Source organism: Oncorhynchus masou, chromosome 13 (genome assembly GCF_036934945.1).
Source record: "Oncorhynchus masou masou isolate Uvic2021 chromosome 13, UVic_Omas_1.1, whole genome shotgun sequence".
Classification (NCBI taxonomy): Eukaryota; Metazoa; Chordata; class Actinopteri; order Salmoniformes; family Salmonidae; genus Oncorhynchus; species Oncorhynchus masou.
The window spans coordinates 34,200,639-34,227,718 of record NC_088224.1 but is presented as its reverse complement, the minus strand read 5'-3'; the positions used below and the strand labels follow the sequence as shown (position 1 = coordinate 34,227,718).

At 44.6% G+C, this 27,080-nt stretch overlaps 1 protein-coding gene and 1 long non-coding RNA gene across 4 annotated transcripts in view; one reads left to right on the top strand and one right to left on the bottom strand.

The window, feature by feature from the left end:
• LOC135552127 (teashirt homolog 1-like) overlaps positions 1 to 5,984 on the bottom strand; it is a 57,541-nt gene extending 51,557 nt beyond the window's left edge. Inside the window, exons 1-2 of one of the 2 annotated variants that reach the window (XM_064983549.1) lie at positions 5,820 to 5,984; positions 5,019 to 5,584 (exon numbers count right to left, since the gene is read on the bottom strand). In XM_064983549.1, coding sequence (XP_064839621.1) covers positions 5,019 to 5,058 — 40 coding nt within the window. In that variant the 5' untranslated portion in view covers positions 5,059 to 5,584; positions 5,820 to 5,984. Of the gene's footprint in view, positions 1 to 5,018 lie in introns of both variants that reach the window. The other variant, XR_010457408.1, reaches the window with a different exon arrangement.
• Positions 5,985 to 6,930: 946 nt separating this feature from the next.
• LOC135551408 (uncharacterized) overlaps positions 6,931 to 27,080 on the top strand; it is a 35,459-nt gene continuing 15,309 nt past the window's right edge. The window contains exons 1-3 of one of the 2 annotated variants that reach the window (XR_010457297.1): positions 6,931 to 7,096; positions 10,181 to 10,301; positions 12,740 to 12,799. This is a non-coding gene — a long non-coding RNA (uncharacterized LOC135551408). The remainder of the gene's footprint in view (positions 7,097 to 10,180; positions 10,302 to 12,739; positions 12,800 to 27,080) is intronic. The other variant, XR_010457298.1, reaches the window with a different exon arrangement.

Sequence of the window (27,080 nt, the reverse complement as noted above, 5' to 3'; positions counted from 1 at the left end):
CCACTCACCGTTAAATGCACTCTACCACATTAGTGTTCAGAGCTTCTGTTATGGAAATAAACAAAGAAATAATAAAGATGCTTTTTATTTGTATGATTTAGTTTGGTACAGATAGACAGGAAGTAGGAAACAGGAAGTTGGGGAGGAGCTACACAAGGTTCCAGAATGTTGATTTTTTTTCTGAAAGGCAGTTACAAAGTCAGATATCAGAGAGATGCATTTAGTTTATTTTTAATTGGTCATTCAGATTAAATATAATCAATGCTAAATATGGTCACAAACACTATTTGCTTAAATGTATTGGCTGAAAGTCACTGTCCAAAATCTAAAATATTGGCCTTGTGCCACATGCACTAAACAGGCTCTTCACAGTCCTATCAATCTTTTCCTCATAAAACTAAGTTTGTTAAAACAAAAGAAAAATGAAGAGAGGTCATACTGTGTCAGCACACAGCGAAATCCAGTTGCTTTAGCTAATTGACAAAGGACTGCCTAACATCATACACCCGCCACAAAAATCCCATGTGTCTGGCACTTATCAGTTAACACCCGGACGACTCTGACACACGTCCACATTCTCAATCACACAGAAGCCTTGACATAAACTCAGAGACGACTGGAGTATAAGCCTACAAATGACCCCTATCCTATAAGGTCAAAGGAAACATTAGAAAGGCGGGGAAAAAAAAATAACATACACATTGCTTTGTAACAATAACACACAACTTCCTCCAAAACACACACACAGAGCGTGGGCTTAGATGGAACCCGTTCAGACAGGGACTCCCCAGAGTACACATTGACCTCAAGAGAGTGTACTCTGGACTTCCACTCTCTCTCCCTCTCCAGGTCATGACTCGCTCTTTCTTTCTTCTTTTTATTTTATCGTCTCGCTCTCCATCTCTGTCTCACGCTGATAGAAACGAGTGGACAGATGAGATGTCAAGCCACACCGAGGGAGCGGGAGATGAAGAGGAAATACAGCTGCTCTGTTCTCCTTGGATACTATGGTTTCCCATACACGTACTGGAAGACTAACTGCAGGATTGTAGCAAGTTCTTCATTGTTGTAGGTGTGGAGGTTGTGGAAAGATATATATTATATATATATATTATATATATATGTATGTGTGTGTGTGTGTGTGTGAGAGAGAGAAAGCTCGTTAAACCCAGGGATAGTTTTACCTCGGCGGCGCTGCTCCTGAGGCGGACGCCTTCACACCGCCACTCTCTTGGCGCTCTTTTAATCCAGGCATATTTTCAACACCCTTTCTTTTCCATAAGAGCAGTCATCGATCTTCATTTGTCACTTAACCTCCACGTAGATGAGGAACGGGAGTATGTGTGTGGAGGGGTGGGTGTATATATGTGTGTGTAACTATTTGATTTCCTATAGGCCTACTGACCCCACATGCAAATTGAAACTATTTGCGTTGAGAAATAGGGGGGCAAACATGACTATCGACTACAAGAGTCAATGTTGACTGTTAATGACACTTTGCATATCCACGACTATAGCTAGGGTAAAGAGACAGCGGCTGCTACACACAGACACGCACAGACGCACACATACTGTACTACAGATTAGTTTAAGCGACCTGACAACCTACAAAGCTGCAGTGCTACCAAAACGTTTAGTCTGAAAACACAGGAAGAGAAACCCCAACAGTACGCAACACAATCTCTGTTCGTAATGGAACACCCGCTTCATAACAAACTGTACAGATGGAAGAGAGAAATCAAGCAGCGTGATGCAGGACAATATGCAATACAACATATCCAATGTACTGATGCCTAAACCAGCACATCTTATAACCCTGTTATAGGACACCTGTACAAAACTCATGGAAACTCGACTTAGATCAGCCATTATCTAGCAGTGTTCGTTTGCCTCGGCGACTTCAACTTGATTAGCCAGATAGTCCTTTTGTCACCTCGCTGCAAGCCCCCCACCCTGAACCCCTTCGAAATAATTGAGTTAATACTGCAACTGGAGGTGTGTGTGTGTGTGTGTGTTAGCAAATGTGCCTTGTGTGTGTGGGGACCTGGGCTAATATCAACTTGATTACATCAAGCCAGCTGCAGAACTTGACACCTTGCTGAATTTGTCAGCATTAATCGGCGGGGCCCTGTCGCTAGATCCGTCAGCATCCCAGATAATTATGGAGTCGTGCTAACGATGCCACTAGCTGCCGCCCGCTTGTCGTCGTACGAAGGGAGGAGGCTTGACTTATTTTTCCCTCCCTCCCTCGTTCGGGTGATAATTAAGAGACTGAGACTCCTTTTCATGTAGCAGGCAGGGTTTGGTTGGGGAGAAAAGGAGCCATAGATCGACGTCACAGAAAAGGTGTGTTTTTATTGGTCGCCATTTCTTGTTTTGGTGTCATTGAGGTGATGATTAAGTATCTGAATATTATTGAGTTTTTCCTGGGTAGGTCTTACCGTGACATTTTACAGTGTAGAGGTATAGAAGAAAATTGTATTGAAATCAACACTTATTACAATAAGTGACAAAGGGTATTTGTACTACAAGACAAGGCCTCAATTTCATAACCCCCTTGGAGAGAATATTGGCATTCTGCACTCTTGTGGTACAACATATTTAAGCAGCATTTGCAGGTCAAAGGTTATGTCACCCATACGCTCTAGTATGAAAATAATAAAGCTTCTCTGGACCCATTTGTTCAGAAACTATTATATAAAATGACACTCGCGCTACATAGGCTACCGATTTTTTTTTAAATCTCTGGCTTGAAAATGTATCAAAGTACAGTAAGCCTACCCTGGACTTGCAGGTCACTCCAAATAAGAGTGATAAAACACACCCAAAATGAAAACAAGCACCCTCCGGAGATCAAACGTCAACAAATGACTGCAGCAAAAGTCGATGCTGCTCGGATTGCACCGCATTGAACGGAACTGCCAAAATGAACAGATGCAGCCATGTTGTTACAAATGGAGGGGAGATTATGTATAGTTACTGGCCATACTAGACACAAGGTACAGCGGCATCCAAGGGGCAAGAATCCACCACTAAAGCATGGACCTCCATTTTAAAACAGTGATAATCAATCGCTTTTCAGCAAAACAAAGCTAGTTGCTTTCACATTCTTATTTTCCTGACTGCAGTGTGTGTTTAAGTCAAGATTTTTATTTAACTTTCAATACATGATTTGGGTTGTGTGTGTAAGTGTGGGGTAGTGGTGCTTTTTTCAGCAATGAAGAAGTCTGTCACACACACTCAAACAAACTAGTTATTGTCACAGTGTTTTGATGGAGACCACCATGTGTCACACACTGGAAATAATGGAAAGACGATGCCTGCCAAGTTTTGATTGACCATTACTGCCAGTGATGTAGGTTCCTGTCACAAATCAGACAATTAAATCAATATTCAAAAGCTGGATGGGAGTCGAGCAGGGAGCTGATGGCTTGGTTGAGTGCACAAGCTGCTGGGTCAGATAATTCAGCAGCATTTTGTACATTTCAGTGCATGGTAAAACTAGGCTAAAGCACACAATATAGTCCCCTTTAAGTGTACACATTGGATATGTGCATACTATGTTGAAGTGCATTGCAGTTTACCGGTCCAAAATAATGTTTTTTTTGCACAAGGTTATTGAATGCTCCGATTTAGTACATGCATTCACAACAGTCTCAAGCCATTGTATGTATTAGGAGTTGACTGTAGCCTAAATGCTTGGTGACAAAACCCCTTCCCTGGCACCCTTTTCATTCGTAACAATTTTTTCACTAGTTTATCCATATCACCTATTTATACCAGAATATCCTCACATTTATATTTCTGCTTTCAAGCTGAATTACCAACCCCAGAGTTAAAAGTAACTCCTTCCCAACCTGCTTAACTTCACATTTCCAAAGTCTGTTTAACATTCTAGAACTGTTTTGTTCAGCAGCAGTCGTTAATGCCTGAACTTCAAAGGCAGATTTCTCATTAGGTGATTGGTGGAAATCCTTGTCAATCATTCCATGTTATACGAGACAAAGAAAAAACGTCTCCAAAATGACAGGCTCAACTCTGGTCATCTTTCATGATACTTCATGAAAACTCGTATGTGTGTCAAATACATTTTTGTGCACCTCCTCAAAAATAGTGCGTTTTTTTTCCTTCTATCAAAAGCGGGGAAAAAAGTGTGCATACTGCATAGTCTATATCCTAGAATAGGATCTAGGCTACTCTGAAAAAAGCTCTTTCTATTGTGGGTTGAGTATAGCATTGCATTGGGAAAGAGTAGCCTAGTAAGTCTGGGGGAAAGTTAAAGTTGCTTCTTTGAGGAGGATATTGTCGACGTACTCTTAAGAGTATTTGAGTGTTACTTTCTGATCTTGACACGCCCCAGCACCCTCCCTCCGCTTCATCCCTTGTCCCTCCCCCCATGGTCATTAATCGCAAAGTATTTACCCTGCTTGGGAACTTTTTTCAATTTGTCTTTTCTCCTGCTCCTCGACAGGGGAAAAAGTTGTCCATTGAGTGGCTCAAGCTGTCAAGCGCATGCGTGTTTCCATAGTGAATGATTTACTGACGCTTAACAGGAATGAATAGATCAAAGGTAGTCGCATGACAGACGATCAATCAGGCATCAAATCAAGGATGGCAATCCCCGAGTGTAACGCAGACTTAAACTACGCGCCAGCGACTAGGTTTTCATGGGTACTTAAAGCCGAAGATATGCTACTAGATCAAACACACGTCCAATTGCATTAGGTATATTATGTGTGTGTAAAACTTCAATAGGCCTATGAGTTTTGACAACCTATATGTGAATATGAACCCGTGACAAAAAAAGAGGAAAGTATTCGAATTTGGCTTAAATACTTTCTGGACCAAAAAATATGTGTATGTCCTTTTGAGTGTAGCTAAACATGTATAACATAGTAAGCTATATTTATGTTTCGAATGTGTGTCTTAGGACTATTTGAAATAAGGATGGGAAAATGCGTCCTTGAGAGTATTTTATGGGAGGGAATTGGGGAAATAGACTTCAGAGTTGTACTTACCTACGGACCGCCTTGGCGCTTGCTGCTTTCTCCTCGGCATGCTGCTGGTAGACTTTCCGCTTGACTTTCATGCAGACACCAAAATAAAAGACGACCCAAGAGGAAACCAGTATGACGAAACCAAATAAAATAACGTAGTTGTGTCCTTCTCTTCAATAGAATCAGAATAGAAATTTAGATTCCCGTTCTTTGACTGGCAAAGGAAGTCTAAACGTCAGTGAAAGTATTATTTAAAAACAAAACATTTCAGCGAATGTTTGTCAAATGTGAAGAAACCAATAGCCTGTCTCTCAACAAAATGTTTCTCTGGAAATGTTGAGTTGAAAACAGTTTTTATAAGACCTCTGTTTTAGGTTTCAGTCTAGCAGTGGAGAACATGGACAGCCGCCAAAAGCTTCTTCAGTCCGCGGAGCTTCCATTAAAAAACAAGGATTCCAACCCCGGGAACGACACTTTATAACAGATTTTCGCGTTGAAAGTAAGTCTTTCAATGTATCAAACTTCCACCGCGATGGAGAACGTTCCAAACTGTATTTCCGCACAGGTGCTGTTCCGTGGTTCAATCTCTGCAAGTAGACACAACATGGGAAAGAAGGAGATTGGCATTAGAGGGTTATGTCAATCAGTCCGTGTCAGTCATATCACCACGGCATTACAGATCAAATGGCTATGCCGCCAATAGGCTACTCTCCGTCTCCTCGCGCAAACTAAACACCCACAGCTAGGCTCGGATAGCCTATTCCGACGAAGCTCACAAAAACGATGCCCTTTCGGCTTTCATGTGGACAGTTGATGTATTACCTCTCCAAAGACTTTTCATAAACAAACGAAACGCCAACAGCTACTCCATGAACCGATACGAATGTGGATTTATTGCTTATTTTTTTAAACTCCACATAGTGAAGCTGGAGTCTCGTCTCCGCAGTGAGAAATATGTACCGCGGATGCGCGACTGATCAGACAGGCTCAACTGATAGACAGACACATCGAGTTGCCTTTCCTGCCTCTCTGTTACTCCACCCCTCTGGAAGCGTCACTCTGACAGTCAGAGCCCACCTGTCAATCTTTTTAATTGTTCTGTTGTTTTCTCTCTATTATTTTCTATAACAGGATAATAAAACACCCCATGTCCAATGCAATGCTCTGGAAAAAAATATTCTCCACGTCCATGCATTATGATAGTTGGTTTCACCAAATTCGTTTTGAGTGTATGAGGCTACACGTACTGCATGTCTTATGCTACTGTCCTCATGTTACATGGACTGCAAAATGGAGAGAAATGATCAACACAAAAACACAGAAAAGAACACTGATGGGATATTCTGTATCTGTTCTGATATTCAATTCTCTTCTGAAATGCATTATTTCATTAACTTTTTAGACCATATATTAGATTGCAAAGCTTCTGTATCTTGAAAAAAAAAGATATATACAGGCAGCAGTTGGGAGGAGTTTTTTGTTGTTGTACCTCTTCATTGACATCTCTAAAAAGGGGGCATTGGAAGTTGCAGATTGATTCGTTACACCTTACTAGGAATTGACTACTTTGCATGGGGAAGGGGAGGGGCACAGAGTGCAGAAGTCCACTGTGACTGAAACAGTGCACTGCTCTCCATCCCTGCGCATTTATTTTTAAATCCATTTAATTCACTATGTTATTAACATGTCAATACAACAACTTATTCTGCCCGACTGCATTGAGGCAGAGTATCTATTTGCTCAATAACTCAAATAGCCAAGCTGTTGAAAGTATTCTAAACCTAGGACATCAAGAGAACCCCAATTTACCGTGAAGTTGAGTTTTCTTCTATTTTTTTGTTACCTAAAGCACGTTTGATGTTGCTAAATAGGCTAGTTTATAACTTCGGTAGCATTGAAGTTGTGTTACGTTGCTCAGCGGTAGATACGCACCGTTCCACCTTCCACCCCATGCATCAGATATTTTGGAGATTTTCCATCACCACCATGGCTGCCGCTTCTTGCTAATGCACCAACTCAATCCACATTCTCGTGAGCACGACTGCATTTTTGCGAGACGGATTAATTTTCCGCAGACGAACCTTGTTTAACTGACCCTGGTGAGTTCTCGGAATTTGCACCATATGTTAACCTCTCTTATCTGTTCATGCCACTCCGCACTTCATTTTTTAAAATGTTAGATATTTTTCTCAAGTCAAAAGGTAACAGATGATGAACCAATAGACTATCGTTAGGATTTTACCCACTCAAATAAATCCTTACCTATCAGTGCGCGCGACATACTTGAGACATTGCCAGCATGCTATCAAATTTATCATCTATGTAGAATGGTTGTCGGAGGGGGCTAATAATGTGGCAATATTTCCAAGTACCGCCCCAACATCTGCCTATCTGTCCATTCCTCCATCTACCTCGACATGCCTGTCGCGATTGATGTTTCTTACGTCACTAATCTTCAATCAGAAAGTGCATCGTGGAAGTAGAGTTGGCAAGGACAGGCGAGGGTTTTATGCACTTAATGGACAGAGCACTCTGTTACAGGAGCTTCTTCATAGGGAATAGGCCCACAGCGTTTTTAACGGTTATAAGACTTCTCTGGCTGCGTTTACAATTGTAAGTGTTCAGTTTGAACATTGGAATTTAATTGATCTTGAAAGGTTTTGTCTCATGTAATTTAATATTCTTAAACTACATTATTTTCCACAGATATTGCTATTATTATTAATATTGTTGGTATTATTATTAGTGTCATTATTATTATTATTATTATTATTATTATTACAGTTAATTTAACATAGGATACCAATGAGATTTGTTCGGCTAAGACTTATAACAAAACCAGAAAAACGTTTTGGTCAACTTTGTCAAAAACAATGAATATATGTTTTGTGCAGATTGATACCTTATTGACTTCTATACAATAGATCCAATGTTGATCTTTGAGAACTTTTATCCTGCCTTAGTTGTGCGCCCTTGTCTGGTCTTGTTGCTTTGATCATTTCTTTCTATAAGCCATTGCTGGCATCTTTGGTGTAATTTAGGTATAGACCAGTTAACATAATTTAGAAATTAGGCTATTAGAAATATTACAAAATATTAATCCAAAACTATGTAGAATAGAGTGTATTTATTGTAGGTCCTACATTGTTGCCTGTTATTCACTATTGAATGCTCTAATGATTACAGAAAACCAGAACAAAATATTTTTCTCAAGGCAAACACCTGCTCAGGAGAACTTTACGACTACTTCATAAAGGTTCATAGTGAATGAAAACACTTCCAGACCATACTTTCCAGCCCATGCTCAATACAGATACAGTTCAACTTTTACTCAAAGGGATTGTCATTTAACATTCCTGATTAACTTGCACACAATATTCCTGCTAAAGAATTTGTTTAATTCAGAGTTCATAGTGTTTTTGTCATCTAAAAAGCCCTGAGTGTAAATAATTTTCACTAGGCATTGTGTTGTATTCACAATAAGATGTAATTGGGAAAATAATTAGGTCATCCTCATGTGTGTTTTTAACCTTTTGTATTTGCTAAATTAATTATTTTAGAGAAAATAAACACTTTCATAATATGTGATAATGATCATATGGAATGAAATCTGACGTTGAGGGTATATTGTAGGCTTATATTTTAATTGAGGGTATATTGTAGGCCTACATTTGTTTCTTATGGAATCTAGATACACATATTATGTGTTATGTGATATTATCCAAATTTTTACACACCAAAGATCACATTATGCTGTTTGCTTTCTTATCTGCCCAAAGGAAGGCAGTCTCATGCAACTCACACATACACACAACATGCACAAGCCTTCACATTGCAGACGGATGCAGGCTCGCAAACACATACACTGGCCTGCAAACACACACCTACGCACACAAACATACACACACACACATAAACTCACACACATGTGGTGATATCAGTGTGTTGTGACCCCATTACAGTTACATTGTAACTATAATTGTTGCTGAATGTCCCCGATGACTCAACGCCCTCAAAGCCCTATCACATAGGGTTAAACTGGAAAACAAGATGGTGGTTTGTCTGCACGTCCCCCGTGCACATGCATAACCTCTCGTAATGTGTAAGTCAATGTTAACAGCAGAGTATGTTCTGTAGTGTCCACCACTATTCACAATTTGCTGGTCTTTTATGTATTCGTGAAAGGAAGAAACAGAGGTAAGGACGCATTACTCCTAACACGTTATCGTTTATTGCCAGTGTGAATGCAATTACATATTGGATATACCTTATATAAGGTATTTAAGACTCTTACGAAGACGATTCCACAATACCATAGTGCCAAGGCCCAAGAAATCTACAGGTCACAAAAAGCAGAATTTGAAGCCAGCATTTGTATTAACTTTGAATAGAACTTAAAGCAGCCATCCTTATAATACTTTACACCACACAATTCATGCTAACGCGAACATTGGAGAGTAACTGAGTTTTTTTTTAAAGAACAGTGCGATCATAAGAGAGACATGGCTGAATGCAGAGTCGGAAGGCACCATGTTATGACAGGAGTGAGAGCATGGCTACCATTGTCAGTAACAACACAGAGCGTAAACCGGGAGGCCAGACCATAACTCACTGGGCATTGGGTCCATGTCCACGCTCCCTGGAATTTTCTGGAAATTGTGTTGCAGTTCCCTAGAAGTGGGTGTCTGAGGAAAAGTATGGCATATCCTGTGACAAGATTGAAGGGAAAATGGGGAGATTTTTGTTTAGATTTGAAGTTCCAGGTGCTAGCGCATTTGAAACGTTTTTTTTCCCTTCTTTCTCTTTTTTTCTCTCTCTCTCCTTCCTTACAGCCAGTCATAATGAATCAGTGCATTATGGTCCAAAAAGCTTCCAAGCTACACAATCCTAGGACGCCATCACACATGTCCACACACATGTATGTCAAGATCTTACACATTCGCAAACAATAACATGGCATAGTCCCATTTTCCCCCCCTCTGCGCATATCAAGTACCTTTTCATACTGACACAATGACAACACGATGACGAGTCACCCTCGTTTTGTGTCACCGTCGTCTCCCTTTTTATCTACGTTGAAAAACACTCCCCTCAGTACATGTGAACATGTTCGTGTAGTTGGCATGTACTGTATATTTGCACACATTATGTTCTTCTTTCTTGTTCTTTCTTCTTTTTTTTAGATTGGTTGACGTGAACACGCACAGATTGTATGGATGGTGTACAGTGATACCAGTGAGAATGGAACTACTATTTCACCCCTGCTTCTAAATACTACATTGGCTGAAGGCCCAGTGCTAGAAGGTGAGGGAACATTCCAAAAGTAGTGTACTGTTTACGTATACAAACAACCTCATCCCAAACATTTATGTGATATGCAGTATACACAAAATGTACCTGTATATAGACAAAACATTTTTACCCTTTTATTGATGAAGTAAGGATAAGATATTTAGCTAGAGATAGATTACTCTCTACCCAAACTTTACTGCCCCTTAATGTAAGCCTGAAATGGGTGGCAACAATGGAATATCCAAAAACTAAAAGTAATGAAAGTTAGAAATTACTTTTATAGGCCAACAATTGGAGAAAATATGTTACATACATTAGCTGATGACACTTGATTAACGCATTTAGAGTTTCCATTTTATCTTCCAATATAATAATTATTAAATGTAAAGTTTGGATACAAAGTGATATGCCTACATGCATTTTTTATTAAGTACTAAACTTTTTTTTAAATCAAAGCTTCAGATAAAATGTGTGCTGCCTCTTTTGACCTGCTATCACACAACCTCATCAGTCACACTAAGAAATATTTAATCAGACAAATACAGTTGAATGCAAACATGCTGTTGGCACAATAAAGAGAAAGACATTTAACTGCCTGGTTATATGTGTAGCATTATCACTATTACTATCACCATTATCATTGTTTGAGGCATCACCTCAAGCAAACAGAGACCCTCCAGCCGTAACACACCAATGCAAGGGTAACTGATGGAATGATAGAATCAAGGGTTTTTAGTGTGGGGGATGAATTCCATGTCGCTTTAACTCCATAATATAATTGGACATGCCATTCAAATGTTATGATTCTCATAACGTTGCAATGTACTGTAACTTGTCCTAATTACAGCCTGACTCATTGGTACTATTGGTCCATAGCTATACTCTTGATTCACCATTGAGACCATTGTTCAATTTATTACTTACTGACTCAATCAGTAATCAAATGGTATAAGTACTATTTACAATTGAAGCACTATTAAATACGTATAATGTTATGGTGAAATGACTTTGTGCCTGAGGAAGAATTCTAAGCTTGTCAGCTCAAGATTGCAGTTCTTCCACATGCACAGTCTTTTCACCATAACATACTTCTACTAAACTTTGAATAAAATATAGCCATTCACTTATTAAGTTTCTTTTTGCGTTCATTGTCATTCAAGTAACAAGACACTTCTAATCGGAGAGATTTGTGGCTCACGATAAACCTCCTCTATATGGTACATAATCTTCAATCAATGATGGGTCAAATGAAATCCCATGCATCCATTGACAGCATGAATATAAGCATATATGATTAAAAAACAATAAAGATGTGGGGTTTACTTTGACACAAGGTATATCTCCCCATCTATCAGATAAGGACGTATAATTAAAATGTCACCTAGCCTAGAAGAACAAGAGCTTTGATAGAGCTTTATACCCACAACTCAATTACTTTTGTAGTTTTTCACCAAATGTTGATGAAGAAACGTATCTGAAGTAGAGACGCCAGAGATGACACACTATGCCGTAATTTTGACAACGCAATTAAAGGTTCATAATCTCTGCCGGGGTCTTTTGATTACCCCAATTTGGACGCCCCAAGATGATGAAACGTCCCATGGACGTTATTTGAGGATGACAGATGCACGGCAAGTTCATTATGAGCCATACTAGTACGTAGCTAAATTAAAATGGTGTTGAGCATGCTATGGATATGTGGACATATACAGTATAAGATCTACAGATATCGATTCACTCATGATTAAATTGCTCTGCTATAGCCAAGGCCTAGCCTTTTTGGGGCCCTAGGTGAGATTTGATTGGGGGGACCCCAACCTCGCAGATAAAACATTTAGGTGACCCCCTTTTGATGGCGGAGAGAAAAATCTACATTTTAAAGTACATTTCCTGCAATTCTACAAAGTTTGCCATTGGATGTAGAGAAAGTATTGCAGTTCAACAGCAAGTGTTCTGCAATTCTACACATATGTTACCCGATTCAGGAATCTAGGTGTATGCCGCAATTCACGACTTCACAGGAAAGCCGTTTGAACGTAAAAAATATTTGTTTTCATCAAAATGCATTTTTTTGTCAGAAATGCCTTCATGAACATGTGAACTTTCATGTGCCTTAATAACAAATGTGTATGTCATCTGTAAATACAAATACAATTGTTAAATTACGAACCTTGTTGGTTGAGCCACAGAAAAAGTTAGCAACCTTCCCAATAGCCATGATTGGCTGAGATAATGAGTGGGCTGGAGATGACGAGGGAGTAGTTCAGCTTGGTCTGCCATAGAATCTCATCCGTCTGTGTTGGTAATCCTATCAAACGTGGCTTTAAAAAAATTGTATTGTGTAGTGGAGCTGCATAAGTGTGTCTCACTACTTTCTGCAGGATCAAGTTTTGAAATCAGTGGTATTAGAGTATGATAGCTAAAGTCTTTGATTACATCTTCCAACTAAGTGCAGCGGTGGCATGGCATTCCTGACACGGAGACGCATCCATGCACGATGGTGTATACAGGTAAGATAGCTCGTTACATTTTCAGATATTACACGTTTTCTAATTTTGACAGAAAGTGGTTTAATTTCACGCTAAAGTGTACTGTTAGCTAGCTAGCTAACATTAACTGGCTGGCTCCCTAGCTGATGTTATCATTCGTTTCCCAGAGCCGTTTGCTGTTCTAGTTAGCTAACATTGACATGGTTGGTTAGCTCACAGCACTTTGGCATTGTTGGCACTGTTCATTGTTGTTTAACTAGCTAACATAACGTTAGCTGGCTGGCTCGTTAGCAAACGTTATGTGACGTGTGTGAACTTACACTTTACCTAGCTAGGTACATTGTTTACCTCGCTAGCTATATGTCTTAAGCTAAAGTGTATTGTTAGCTACCTAGCTAACGTTAGCTGACTGGCTCCCTAGCTGATGTTATTATTCATTTCCCAGAGGCGTGTGTTGTTCTAGTTAGAGCCTAGTGTTAGCTAGCTAACATTGAACATGGTTGATTAACATGGTTTAACTAACTAATGTTGGCTGGCTGGCTCGTTAGCTAACGTTACTTGACGTGTGTACAACACCCAATGAATATGGCCAGTGTCAGTAAACGTCTGCAAAAAAGCGTAATGAAATTGTTGCCAGCAGAGCTGGTTAGGCTGTTTTCATGCTATTCTGAGGTAAACAAATCATCGGCCAGATCGTCAAGTGTGTGCTTCGAGAGGGAAACGAGATGGGTGGGGCTAAAGCGAGGCTGAATGGGTATAGACAAAGAAGAGCTCTTCACTAGATACCAAGGCAATTTTCTCAAAAGTGAGTTTACAAGCTAATCAACCTTCAAAGCAGAAATAATTTCCCATTGTTCCTCAAATGCAGTGTATGATATACCATTGTGTAGTTCTGAGTCTCTACTTTTATATAATGTAAAAAAAAACACAATTTCAAATTTTGCTACATAAGTCCGAATCCAGGTGGTGAGTCACATATTGCCATGGTGCATATTTTATTGTTGTTGCAATATTATAACTAATTTCATTCTGGAGAGAAAGACTTGCAGTAACAAAATCAATGAGGGCCACCTGGAGGTCACAGCCCCTGGCCACGTGCCCTTAGTGCCCACGTCGGTAATTCAGCCATGATTACTACAAGTTTAAATAGCTGGGTAGACTAACCATTCTAAATAAAATGTAAAAATGTTAGCTGACATGGGCTAATTGAATGACTGTCAGTGACTGAAATAGCAAGAGGAAAACTGATGGTGGACAAGCAAATTTCAGGATATTGCACCTTGTTTATTCTACTATTCTAATGCTCAACAGTAAGTTGAGACCCCGACTGAGTTTCATTTATTTTTATGGCCGGGGGCCCAAGGTGATTGCCTATGTCAGGGCCGGCCCTGGCTATAGCTATGCTATTACAATTGAATTGATCCCAAAAAATAATCACTTTTATTAAAGAACTTTAGATGATTGACTAAGATCATTAAAAACAATATCGCTCGCTGTTAAGATGTAAAGGTTAGACTGTGAAGCCTAATTGTTTGAAGGTAAAAATTCACACAGAGAGAACACAAACAAAATCAAGTCTCTGGTGATTGCTTGTGCGTCTTCAAATCGTTGGGCTGATTAAATTGATGTGTTGGTTAGTAATAATTACACCACAATATAAAAACACTTACTGTGTCATTATTCCATGTCAACTTCAAACATTTTAATGTTTGCCATGTTTTATGCTATAGTCCTATTTACAGTTTGCATTTAGCTTTGTTGTATGTAGGCCTACTTTGTTTTCATTGTTGTTATCCTTTTTCCCCCTAATTTTTTCCCCTAATTCCCTACAATTTTTCTACTTTGTTTAACTTAATCATTGCTTGAAAGCAAATTCTCTGCAATTCTACACATTTTCCCATGGTGCGGAAAGAAAATGTTGCAATTTTATAACTAATTTCATGCAATTCTACTCATTTTGCCATGGGGCGGAGAGAAAGAGTTGCAGTTTAAAAGTAAATTTACTGCAATTCTACACATTTTGCCATGGGGTGGAGTGTAACGACGTTCTTCGTTTGTCGAAAGAGAGTCGGACCGAAATGCAGCGTGTTGGTTACTCATGTTCTTTAATGAAACAAATAACAGAACTATACATGAAATAACGAATAAATACAAAAACAACAAACGGAACGTGAAACCTATTACAGCCTATCTGGTGAACACTACACAGAGACAGGAACAATCACCCACGAAATACAAAGTGAAACCCAGGCTACCTAAATACGGTTCCCAATCAGAGACAACGAGAATCACCTGACTCTGATTGAGAACCGCCTCAGGCAACCAAACCTATGTAACACACACCCCTAATCAGCTACAATCCCAATAACTAAAAATCCCATAATAAACCCATGTCACACCCTGGCCTGACCAACTAATTAACTAAAACACAAAATACTAAGACCAAGGCGTGACATGGAGATATATTTTTGCAGTTTTAAAGCAAATTTCGTGAAATTCGATATTTTATGCCGTTACTTATGCCATGTTAATTTGATATCTGAGTGAGTCACTAGCAAAATCATTGGGGGCCACCTGGAGGTCAGGGCTCCTGGGCATGTGCTCTTCGTGTCCAGTCGGTAATTTGGCCATGATTACTAGTTTAGATAGCTGGGTAGACTAACTTACCATTCTATTTTTAGATTTTTTTTGCTGGCATGGGCTAATTGAGTGATTGTCAGTGACTGACATAACAAGTGGAAAACTGCTGTTGCACAAGCAAATTTTGAAATTGCACCTTGTGTATTCTACTAATCTAACGCTCAACAGTAAGTTGAGACCTCAACTGATTTTTATTTGTTTTTTTTGTTTGGGGGCCCTCAGCAGCTGGTAGCCTTAAGCGATTGCTTATTGTCACGCCCTGATCTGTTTCACCTGTCTTTGTGATTGTGATTATCTCCACCCACCTCCAGGTGTCATCCGTTTTCCCCATTAGTCCCGGTGTATTTATTCCAGTGTTTCCTGTTTGTCTGTTGTTGTAACGGCGTTCTTCGTTTGTTGAAAGAGAGTTGGACCGAAATGCAGCGTGGTGGTTACTCATGTCTTTAATGAAGGAAAAACAGAACGATACATGAAATAACTAATAAATACAACAACAAAAAAACAAACGGAACGTGAAACCTATATACAGCCTATCTGGTGAAACTACACAGAGACAGGAACAATCACCCACGAAATACAAAGTGAAACCCAGGCTACCTAAATACGGTTCCCAATCAAAGTCAACGAGAATCACCTGACTCTGATTGAGAACCGCCTCAGGCAGCCAAGCCTATGCAACACCCATACTCAGCCGCAAACCCAATAACTACAAAAATCCCAATATGACAACACAATAAACCCATGTCACACCCTGGCCTGAACAAATATATAACGAAAACACAAAATACAATGACCAAGGCGTGACAGAACTCCCCCCCCTAAGGTGCGGACTCCCGGACGCACCTCAAAACCATAGGGAGGGTCCGGGTGGGTGTCTGTCCATGGTGGCGGTTCCGGCTCGGGACGTGGACCCCACTCCATAAATGTCATAGTTCCTCCCCTACGCGTCCTGGGATAATCCACCCTCGCCGCCGACCATGGCCTAGTAGTCCTCACCCAGAACCCCACTGGACTGAGGGGCAGCTCGAGACAGAGGGGCAGCTCGGGACAGAAAGGCAGCTCGGGACAGAGGGGCAGCTCGGGACAGAGGGGCAGCTCGGGACAGAGGGGCAGCTCGGGACAGAGAGGCAGCTCGGGACAGAGGGGCAGCTCGGGACAGAGGAAGCCCAGCACTGAGAGGAAGCCCAGCCAGGCAGTTGAATCCGGCAGATCCTGGCTGGCTGGCAGTTCTGGCAGATCCTGGCTGACTGGCGGATCTGGAAGAGTCTGGTTGACTCGCGGATCTGGAAGAGTCTTGTTGACTAGCGGATCTGGAAGAGTCTGGTTGACTAGCGGATCTGGAAGAGTCTGGTTGACTAGCAGATCTGGAAGAGTCTGGTTGACTAGCAGATCTGGAAGAGTCTGGTTGACTAGCAGATCTGGAAGAGTCTGGTTGACTAGCAGATCTGGAAGAGTCTGGTTGACTGGCAGATCTGGAAGAGTCTGGCTGACTGGCAGATCTGGAAGAGTCTGGTTGACTGGCAGATCTGGAAGAGTTTGGTTGACTGGCAGATCTGGAAGAGTCTGGCTGACTGGCATTTCTGGAAGAGTCTGGCTGACTGGCAGATCTGGAAGAGTCTGGCTGACTGGCAGATCTGGAAGAGTCTGGTTGACTGGCGGATCCTGGCAGACTGACGGCTCTGGCTGCTTCATGCTGACTGACGGATCTGGCTGCTCCATGCTGACTGGCGGCTCTGGCTCCTCCATGCAGATTGACAGCTCTGGCGGTTTCTTGCAGACTGACACCTCTGGCTGCTCTATGCAGACTAACAGCTCTGGTAGCTCCTTGCAGACTGGCAACTCCTTGCAGACTGGCAGCTCCTTGCAGACTGGCAGCTCCTTGCAGACTGGCAGCTCCTTGCAGACTGGCAGCTCCATGCAAACTGGCAGCTCCATGCAGACTGGCAGCTCTGGCTGCTCCAAGCAGACTGACAGCTCTGGCTGCTCCATGCAGACTGACAGCTCTGGCTGCTCCATGCAGACTGGCAGCTCTAGCTGCTCCATGCAGACTGACAGCTCTGACTGCTCCATGCAGACTGGCAGCTCCTTGCAGACTGGCAGCTCCTTGCAGACTGGCAGCTCCATGCAGACTGGCAGCTCCATGCAGACTGACAGCTCTTGCTGCTCCATGCAGACTGACAGCTCTGGCTGCTCCATGCAGACTGGCAGCTCTAGCTGCTCCATGCAGACTGGCAGCTCTTTGCAGACTGGCAGCTCCATGCAGACTGGCAGCTCTAGCTGCTCCATGCAGACTGACATCTCTATCTGCTCCATGCAGACTGGCAGCTCTGGCTGCTCCGAACAGGCAGGAGGCTCCGGCAGCGCTGGAGAGGAGAAAGGCTCTGATAGCGCTGAACAGGCGGGAGACTCCAACAGCGCAGGAGAGAAGAAAGGCTCCGACAGCGCAGGAGAGGCGAGGCGCACTGTAGGCCTGATGCGTGGTGCTGGCACTGGTGGTATTGGGCCGAAGACACGCACAGGAAGCCTGGTGCGGGGAGCTGCTACCGGAGGACTGGTGTGTGAAGGTGGCACAGGATGGACTGGACCGTGAAGGTGTACTGGAGAGCCTGAGAGCAGGACTGGCACAGGACGTGCAAGGCTAGGTAGGTGCACAGGAGGCCTAGTACGTGAGGCTGGCACATTTCTCACCAGCTGACTAACACGCACCTCAGGACTAGTATGGAGCGCTGACCCAGGTGCCATTAAATCCCCGACACGCTCCGTCGGACGAATCTTGTACTTAAAGCACCAAACTAGCAACTCCCTCATTACTCTCTCCTCCAATTTCCCCATTAACTCCTTCACAGTCTCTGCTTCGCTCACCTCCAACACCGGTTCTGGTCTCCTCCTTGGCTCCTCACGATAAACAGGGAGAGTTGGCTCAGGTCTGTCTCCTGACTCAGCCACTCTCCTTCTGAGCCCCCCCCAATAATTTTTTGGGCTGATTCACGGGCTTTCCTCTGCGCCGTCGTGATTGCCTCTCCAACTCCATTCTCCTATAGCCCTCTTCGCACTGCTCCAGCGAATCCCAGGCGGGCTCCGGCACTCTCTCTGGGTCGACCGCCCACCTGTCTATTTCATCCCACGTCGTATACTCCATGCTTCTGCTGTCTATAACGACCTCCCTTCGCTGCTCCTGCTGTCGCTGCCTGCTAACACGCTGCTCGGTCCGTGTGTGGTGGGTGATTCTGTAACGGCGTTCTTCGTTTGTTGAAAGAGAGTCGGACCGAAATGCAGCGTGGTGGTTACTCATGTCTTTAATGAAGGAAAAACGGAACGATACATGAAATAACTAATAAATACAAAAAAAAAAACGGAACGTGAAACCTATATACAGCCTATCTGGTGAAACTACACAGAGACAGGAACAATCACCCACGAAATACAAAGTGAAACCCAGGCTACCTAAATACGGTTCCCAATCAGAGACAACGAGAATCACCTGACTCTGATTGAAAACCGCCTCAGGCAGCCAAGCCAATGCAACACCCATACTCAGCCGCAAACCCAATAACTACAAAAAAAAAACAATACGACAACACAATAAACCCATGTCACACCCTGGCCTGAACAAATATATAATGAAAACACAAAATACAATGACCAAGGCGTGACAGTTGTGTGTTGCAAGTCAACACAACCAGGGGGGTTTTCCATGCTCCTGCTTTTTCCTATCTCCTTTGCTAGTCCTCCCAGTTTTTAGCCTTGCCTGCCTTGACTCTGAACCCGCCTTCCTGACCATACTGCCTGCCCTGACCCCGAGCCTGCCTGCCACTCTGTACCTCCTGGACTCTGACCTTGTTTATGATTGTATTTGCCTGCCCACGACCATTCTCTTGCCTTGGATTATAATAAATATCAGAGACCCGAAACATCTGCCTCCAGTGTCTGCATCTGGGTCTCGCCCTGTGCCCTTATAGTACGAACTGGCCATGACAGACCCAGCAGACTTGGACCAGCTCTGCCACGCTGTCTCCCTGCAGGGAGCCACTATTGGGAGGCATGAGGAGCTACTACTGAAACTTTTGGAATGGCTTTGCTCCCTGACGGAATGCCACAACCAAGGGTTCAAGGCTATTATGGAGCAAATCAGGGTGTTAGTTCATAGGGAGCCCACCACCTCTGAGACCTCCCAACGACCCAGTATCCTTTTTACTATTACTGGTGGGTTTGGACAGCCTACCCCGGCTCCCTCGCTTGCCTCCTCCGAAGTGATATTCTGGGGATCCTGGAACCTGCCAGGGGTTTCTTTCTCAGTTCCCCCTCATTTTTGAGCTGCAGCCATTTTCGTTCCCTTCGGATCGGTCGAAGATAGCGTATATTATATTATTATGCTAATGCCGGGTATGGCACTCTCCTGGGCTACGGCAGTTTGGGAGCAACAATCAGCTATTTGTCGTGATTTGGATGACTTCATGGCAGAGTTGAGGAAGGTTTACGATTCTCCGGAATCCGGGGGAGAGGCGGCCCGAAAACTACTTGAATTACGTCAAGACTCCAGTAGTGTGGCAGACTACTATGTAGAACTTTGCACGTTAGCCACCGAGAGTGCCTGGAATCCAGAGTCCCTATTTGATACCTTCCTTCACAGATTATCAGAGGTGATAAAAGATGAGCTAGCTGCTCAGGAGTTACTGGTGGACATCGATTCCCTCATCGCCCTCACCATTAGGATTGATGGACTCTAGGGGAACGCAGGAGTGAGAGGAGGTCTGGCCTAGGTCACACTCGTCTTTCCGGAGGAATCCGGATGTCCCCGAAGGCTGTTTTTCCGAGATGATTGGAGGTTTTTTTCCCTCGAGAATCATCGACGACAGGTGAGTCAGATTCACCAGAACCTATGCAACTAGGAAGAGCTAGATTATCGCCTAGGGCACGTTCATACTGGCTAAGCTCCAATAGTTGTCTGTATTGTAGTGCAGTAGGGCATTACACAGCCACCTGCCCAGTGAAGAGACCTGAATCCTTAGTAGGTACAAATACACTCGTGAGCCTGACTGGGAACCCTCTAATTTCCATTAACCAAACTCCTTTTTATGTGATCTCGATGTGATCTTGATCTTGAAGTCTCTCCAGGTGCACATTGACTCTGGGGAAGATGAACGTTTCATGGACGCCACCCTGGTATCAGAACTAAGTATCCCTACTCAACTCCTTTCCGTTCCCATGGATGCCAGGGCACTGGACGGCCGCTCCATTGAAAGAGTTACGCACAACAGTTCCCAGTAATATGCGGGTATCTGGAAACCACAGTGATTCAATACAGCTTCTCCTCATTGAGTCACCCTACATCTTTATTGTTTTGGGATTTCCTTAGCTCCAGAAGCACAACCCCAATATTAACTGGACCACGGATTCAATCCTGGGTTGAAGCCCATTCTGCCATTCACATTACCTGAAGGCGGCGCAGCCTTCCCCGGAACGTCTGCCTCCAGGGTTGCGTACGACCTCGAATCTCTCTGCCGTTCCCGCAGAGTACCATGACCACCTGGAGGTTTTCAGCAAGGCTCATGCTACCTTCCTCCACATCGTCCTTATGATTGTGCTATTGACCAACTCCCAGGCACCACACCGCCTCGAGGCCGGATATATTCCCTGTCTGGTACGAGTGGCCGACGGCTTTCAACACTGCCTGTCGACACTATGATTACCTGGTTATGCCGTTTGAACTCACCAACTCGCCCACTGTTTTCCAGGCCCTGGTCAACGATGTGCTCCGGGACATGTAAATCATTTTGTTTTTGTCTACCTCAACGACATCCTGTTTTTTTCTCGTTCTGCCCAAGAACACATTCTCCATGTTCGACAGGTCCTTCAGTGCCTCCTGGAAAATCTGTTATATGTAAAAGCTGAGAAGTGCGAGTTTCACCGCTCCACTATCTCGTTTCTGGGATACATCATCAATGAAGGGAATGTTCAGATGGATCCTGATCTGCTGGGTTTGGCAGATGCCAGGAGAATGCTACCTGCCCAATGCATAGTGCCAACTGTAAAGTTTGGTGGAGAAATAATGGTCTGGGGCTGTTTTTCATGGTTCAGGTCCCTTAGTTCCAATGAAGGTGTTACGAATCCCTTTGGCCCGGCAGTCTAGGGGGGATGGTATCGAGACCCGTATTATAACTCATGCAAAGTGCAATAGTGACAAAGTAACGGTGAGAATGAAAATAACCACAGACAACTAATATTACCGTCAAACACTTATTTGAAAACGCACGGTTACGAGGGGGCAGGAAAAGGGGCTGAGCTGGACCCAAGGAAAGAAACAAATATCCCAAAATACCCCTAAGTGTAACGCTCGTCTTCTTCCTCTGAGGAGGAGTAGGAGAGATCGGACCAATGCACAGCGTGGTAAGTGTCCATAATGATACTTTATTTACATGAACACCAGAAAACAAAATAACGAGAGAATGAAACAAAACAAAACAGTCCTGAACGGTGAATACAAAAAACACTGAACAGAGAATAATCACCCAAAAGGCTACCTAAGTATGATTCTCAATCAGAGACAACTAACGACACCTGCCTCTGATTGAGAACCATACCAGGTCAAACGCAAAACACAACATAGAAAAAATAACATAGACAACCTGTCAGGATTTGGCCAGGGTTGTTCCGGGTTTTTGTCAGTAGATGTCCCCATTGTGCTTTTTGTCCCTATGTTTTTCCCTTGATCCCCATTATTATTTGCACCTGTGTCTCGTTTACCCTGATTGTATTTAAACCCTTTGTTTCCCTCAGTTCTGTGCTCTGTGTTTGTATGTTAGCACCCTGCCCTAGTGTTCTGTGTGCTCTTGTCGATTCCGGGTGAAGTTCTTGTGGTATTCTGTTTTTTTGTTTTTGTTTATTTTTGGTGAGTTTCTTTTGAGGTCTTTTTGTGTTTTTTCCTACCACCTTTTGGATTTGCCATTTTTTGTTTTTTAGGATTTTTTCTTTATTAAATACACCGTCTTAAGTACTGCTGTGTCTGCCTCATCTTCTGGGTTCTGCTGTCTATTCGTGGCTCAGTTGGTTAAGTGACTGTTTCTCACTCCGGAGACCCAGGTTCGAAACCGGGTCCTGACAGAAACACAGAGCCAAAAATGAACCCAGAGGCAGCCAGTTCCCAGGACCTTTTGCCACGCTGTCCCACCACCAGGAGACTGTCCAATGCCACGAAGCCGCCCTGGTTCAGCAAGAGGCCTTAATGGCTAGACATTCTCATCTTCTGTCGGAGATGCTGACTTCCATTAAGCAAATATCTGATCGACTTACCCCGGCAACAGTTTCCGTCCCAGTACCTCAGGTTCACGTACCCATGGCAGTTAACCCCCTGGCTGAACCTCGTCTTCCACCTCCCCAACGGTTCTCAGGTGATCCAAGTGCTTGTAAAGGCTTTCTCACTCAATGTTCTCTCTCCTTTGAGCTGCAACCCTCGTCGTTTCCCACCGACCGGTCTAAGATCGCATATATCATCACCCTGCTGTCGGAAAAAGCCCTGGCCTGGGCTACTGCTGTGTGGGATGCCCATAGTTCCTGCTGTGCCAGCTACTCTGCCTTTGCTGAGGAATTCAAACGAGTGTTTCAAGGCCCAAGCAGTGGTTCTGACTCAGCCAAACAGCTCCTGACTCTCCATCAAGGTTGGCGCAGCGTGACGGACTATGCCATCCAGTTCCGCACGGTGGCAGCAGCGAGTGGCTGGAACAACGAGGCGCTCACGGTGTGCTTTCTGAAAGGCCTTTCCGACACTATCCAAGATGAACTGGCCACTCGGGAACCACCGGACAATCTCGAGTCCCTGATCAAGTTGGCCTCACGCATTGACCAGCGTCTGAGAGAGAGAGAACTCAACCGTAGACCTCTAGCTCCTATCAGTCCCAGCTCCGAGTCCCCACCTTTATCATCGCTGGCTCCACCGGAACCCATGCAGATTGGACGCATCTCCCAGGCTGAGAGAGACCGCCGGATGAGGGAGCGACGCTGTCTATATTGCGGCAAACCGGGCCATTTCCGTTCCACGTGTCCCGGGCTCCAGGGAAACGCTCTGTCCCGTACAGACCGGGGGAACTGTAACGGGAAACATAACCTCCTCCCATCCGTCCAACTCCCGTCTGCTCATTCCAGTCACCCTCTCCTGGGACAACCACAAGCTTCACCTTCAAGCCTTGGTAGACTCTGGAGCCGCAGGTAACTTCATGGATGGTGTCTGGGCGAAGGAGAATGGCGTTCCCTCTGAACCTCTAAGTGACCCCATGAGGGTTACTACATTGGATGGAAGCCCTTTGGGATCTGGACTTGTCACTCATGTCACTACCTCCTTGAGACTTTCAGTTTCACAACACCAGGAATTGATGAACTTTCATTTGATCTCCTGTTCCGAGTTCCCTCTCGTCCTTGGATACCCCTGGCTTCACAGCCATAACCCTCACATCGACTGGTCTGTGGGCACTATCAAGCAGTGGGGTCCTACGTGCCAAGCTACTTGTATTTTCCAGAATTCCCCGAGTTCTACTCCCGAGTCTTTAGAATCCATCGACCTGACCCGAGTTCCCGAGTGTTACCATGACCTCAAACTGGTGTTTAGCAAACAGAGGGCCACCATGCTACCACCCCATAGACCTTACGATTGTCCCATCGACCTGTTTCCGGGCACTTGCCCCCCAGGGGTCGGATCTTTTCCCTATCTCCACCCGAACGAGCTGCTATGGATACCTACATCAAGGACGCTCTGGAAGCAGGCCTCATGCGTCCATCCACCTCCCCGGCGGGAGCAGGGTTTTTCTTTGTGGCCAAGAAAGACGGTGGATTACGTCCTTGCATCGACTACCGGGGACTCAATGACATAACCGTCCGTAACCGTTACCCGCTACCCCTTATGGCCACAGCCTTCGAGCTGCTCCAGGAAGCTGTTGTTTTCACTAAGCTTGACCTGCGGAACGCATACCATCTTGTGCGGATCAGACCTGGTGACGAGTGGAAGACCGCTTTCAACACGCCTACTGGTCACTATGAATACTTGGTGATGCCCTTCGGCCTGACCAACGCCCCAGCGGTGTTCCAAGCGCTCATAAACGATGTGCTTAGGGATATGTTTAACATATTTGTGTTCGTTTACTTGGATGACATCCTCATCTTTTCGAGCTCCCTTCAAGAACACACTAAGCATGTCAGACAAGTACTCAAACGCCTCCTGGACAGCCATCTGTACGTTAAGCCGGAAAAATGTGAATTCCATTCATCCCGAGTACAATTCCTGGGATTTGTAGTGGAACCCGGTCGAGTCCAAATGGACCCTAGGAAGGTAGGGGCGGTAGCGGATTGGCCCACCCCAAATCCGTTAAGGATGTTCAGCGTTTCCTGGGCTTCACAAACTTTTACCGCAAGTTCATCAAGAACTTCAGTTTGGTGGCAGCTCCTCTCTCAGCTTTAACCAAAGGTGGCAATGCAAGGTTTTTGTGGGGAAGAGAAGCTGAGACGGCCTTCCAAGGACTCAAGCAGCGCGTCCTCTCTGCTCCCATCCTGATACTACCGACTACGGATGAACCATTTGTGGTGGAGGTAGACGCATCAGAGGTTGGTGTTGGAGCTGTCCTGTCTCAGAGGGGTGAAGACAAGAAGCTTCATCCGTGCGCTTTCTTCTCACACCGGCTTACCCCGACTGAGAGGAACTACGATGTGGGGGATCGTGAACTCCTAGCGGTTAAGATGGCATTGAAGGAATGGAGACACTGGCTCGAGGGGGCTTCTCACCCGTTTCAAGTGCTTACGGACCACAAAAATCTGGAGTATATCCAGCAGGCGAAGCGATTGAACTCTAGACAAGCTAGATGGTCTCTTTTCTTCAATCGATTCCAGTTTATCCTCACCTATCGGCCCGGGTCGAAGAATCTCAAACCGGATGCCCTGTCCCGAGTCTACGCTCCTGCCATTCGAGATGACACGGACATGCCTGTCCTTCCTGCTGCTAAGATTGTGGCTCCGATCTCGTGGCAAGTTGAGGATACCGTGAGACGTGCTCAAGCTAGCGAACCGGACCCTAAAGGAGGCCCTGCCAATCGGTTGTTTGTCCCCAAGGCAGTGAGGACTCAGGTCCTTCTGTGTGGGCACTCCTCTCGCCTCACCTGTCATCCGGGCGTAGGTCGCACCTTGGAGTTCATCCAGCGTAAGTTCTGGTGGCCTACCATAAGAGAAGACGTTGCCACTTTCGTCAATGCCTGCCCCGTGTGCTGCCAGGGCAAATCTTCTCACCTCCGCCCTCAAGGACTCCTTCACCCTTTACCTGTTCCCCACAGACCCTGGTCCCATATCTCATTGGACTTTATTACTGGACTTCCTCCATCCCATGGCAATACTACTATCCTAGTCATAATCGACAGGTTTTCAAAGGCGGCCAGGTTCGTCCCTCTGACTAAGTTACCTTCTGCCAAGGAAACGGCTGAGTTGGTAATTAATCATGTGTTCCGAGTCTTCGGCATTCCTCAAGATGTGGTTTCTGACAGAGGTCCCCAGTTCGCCTCAAGGTTTTGGAAGGCCTTCATGGGGGCTTCTGCCAATCTATCTTCAGGGTACCATCCGGAGTCCAACGGCCAAACAGAGAGGATGAATCAAGAGCTGGAAACCACCCTCCGATGTATGACTCGTGACAACCCGTCCACATGGTCATCCTTTATTGTTTGGGCCGAATACGCGCACAACACCTTGCGCTCCTCCTCCACTGGTATGTCCCCGCACGAGTGTCAGTTTGGCTATGCTCCTCCATTGTTCCCGGACCAGGAGGCAGAAGTCAGAGTGCCTTCAGCCTTGAGGTTCGTCAGACGCTGTCGGCTTATGTGGAGGAAGACCCGTCTTAATCTGATGCGTTCCTCACAGAGGTATCAACAACAAGCCAACAGACGTCGCCGTCCCGGGCCTACCCTGCGCCCGGCCAGAGAGTCTGGCTTTCCACAAGAGACTTACCTCTACGGGTGGAGTCTCGCAAGCTGTCCCAAAAATACATCGGTCCCTTCAAGGTTGCCAGGAGAGTTAACCCAGTTTCTTATCGCCTACACTTACCCAGATCCCTTAAGATTAATCCCACATTTCATGTGTCATTGTTAAAACCTGTTGTTTTTTCTCCCCTTGTCCCGGCAGACAGACCTCCCCCTCCGCCTCGTGTCATTGGAGGCCAGCCGGCTTATACCGTCCACCGGATACTGGATTCCCGCCGGGTGCAGCGGTCCTGGCAGTATCTGGTGGACTGGGAAGGCTACGGTCCTGAGGAGCGCTCCTGGGTTCCTGCCAAAGACATCCTGGACCCTGACCTCATTCGTCAGTTCAGGGTCCTCCACCCTGAGAGAGCTGGTAGGAACGTCAGGAGCCGTTCCTAGGGGGGGATTCTGTCAGGATTTGGCCAGGGTTGTTCCGGGTTTTTGTCAGTAGATGTCCCCATTGTGCTTTTTGTCCCTATGTTTTTCCCTTGATCCCCATTATTATTTGCACCTGTGTCTCGTTTCCCCTGATTGTATTTAAACCCTTTGTTTCCCTCAGTTCTGTGCTCTTTGTTTGTATGTTAGCACCCTGCCCTAGTGTTCTGTGTGCTCTTGTCGATTCCGGGTGAAGTTCTTGTGGTATTCTGTTTTTTTGTTTTTGTTTATTTTTGGTGAGTTTC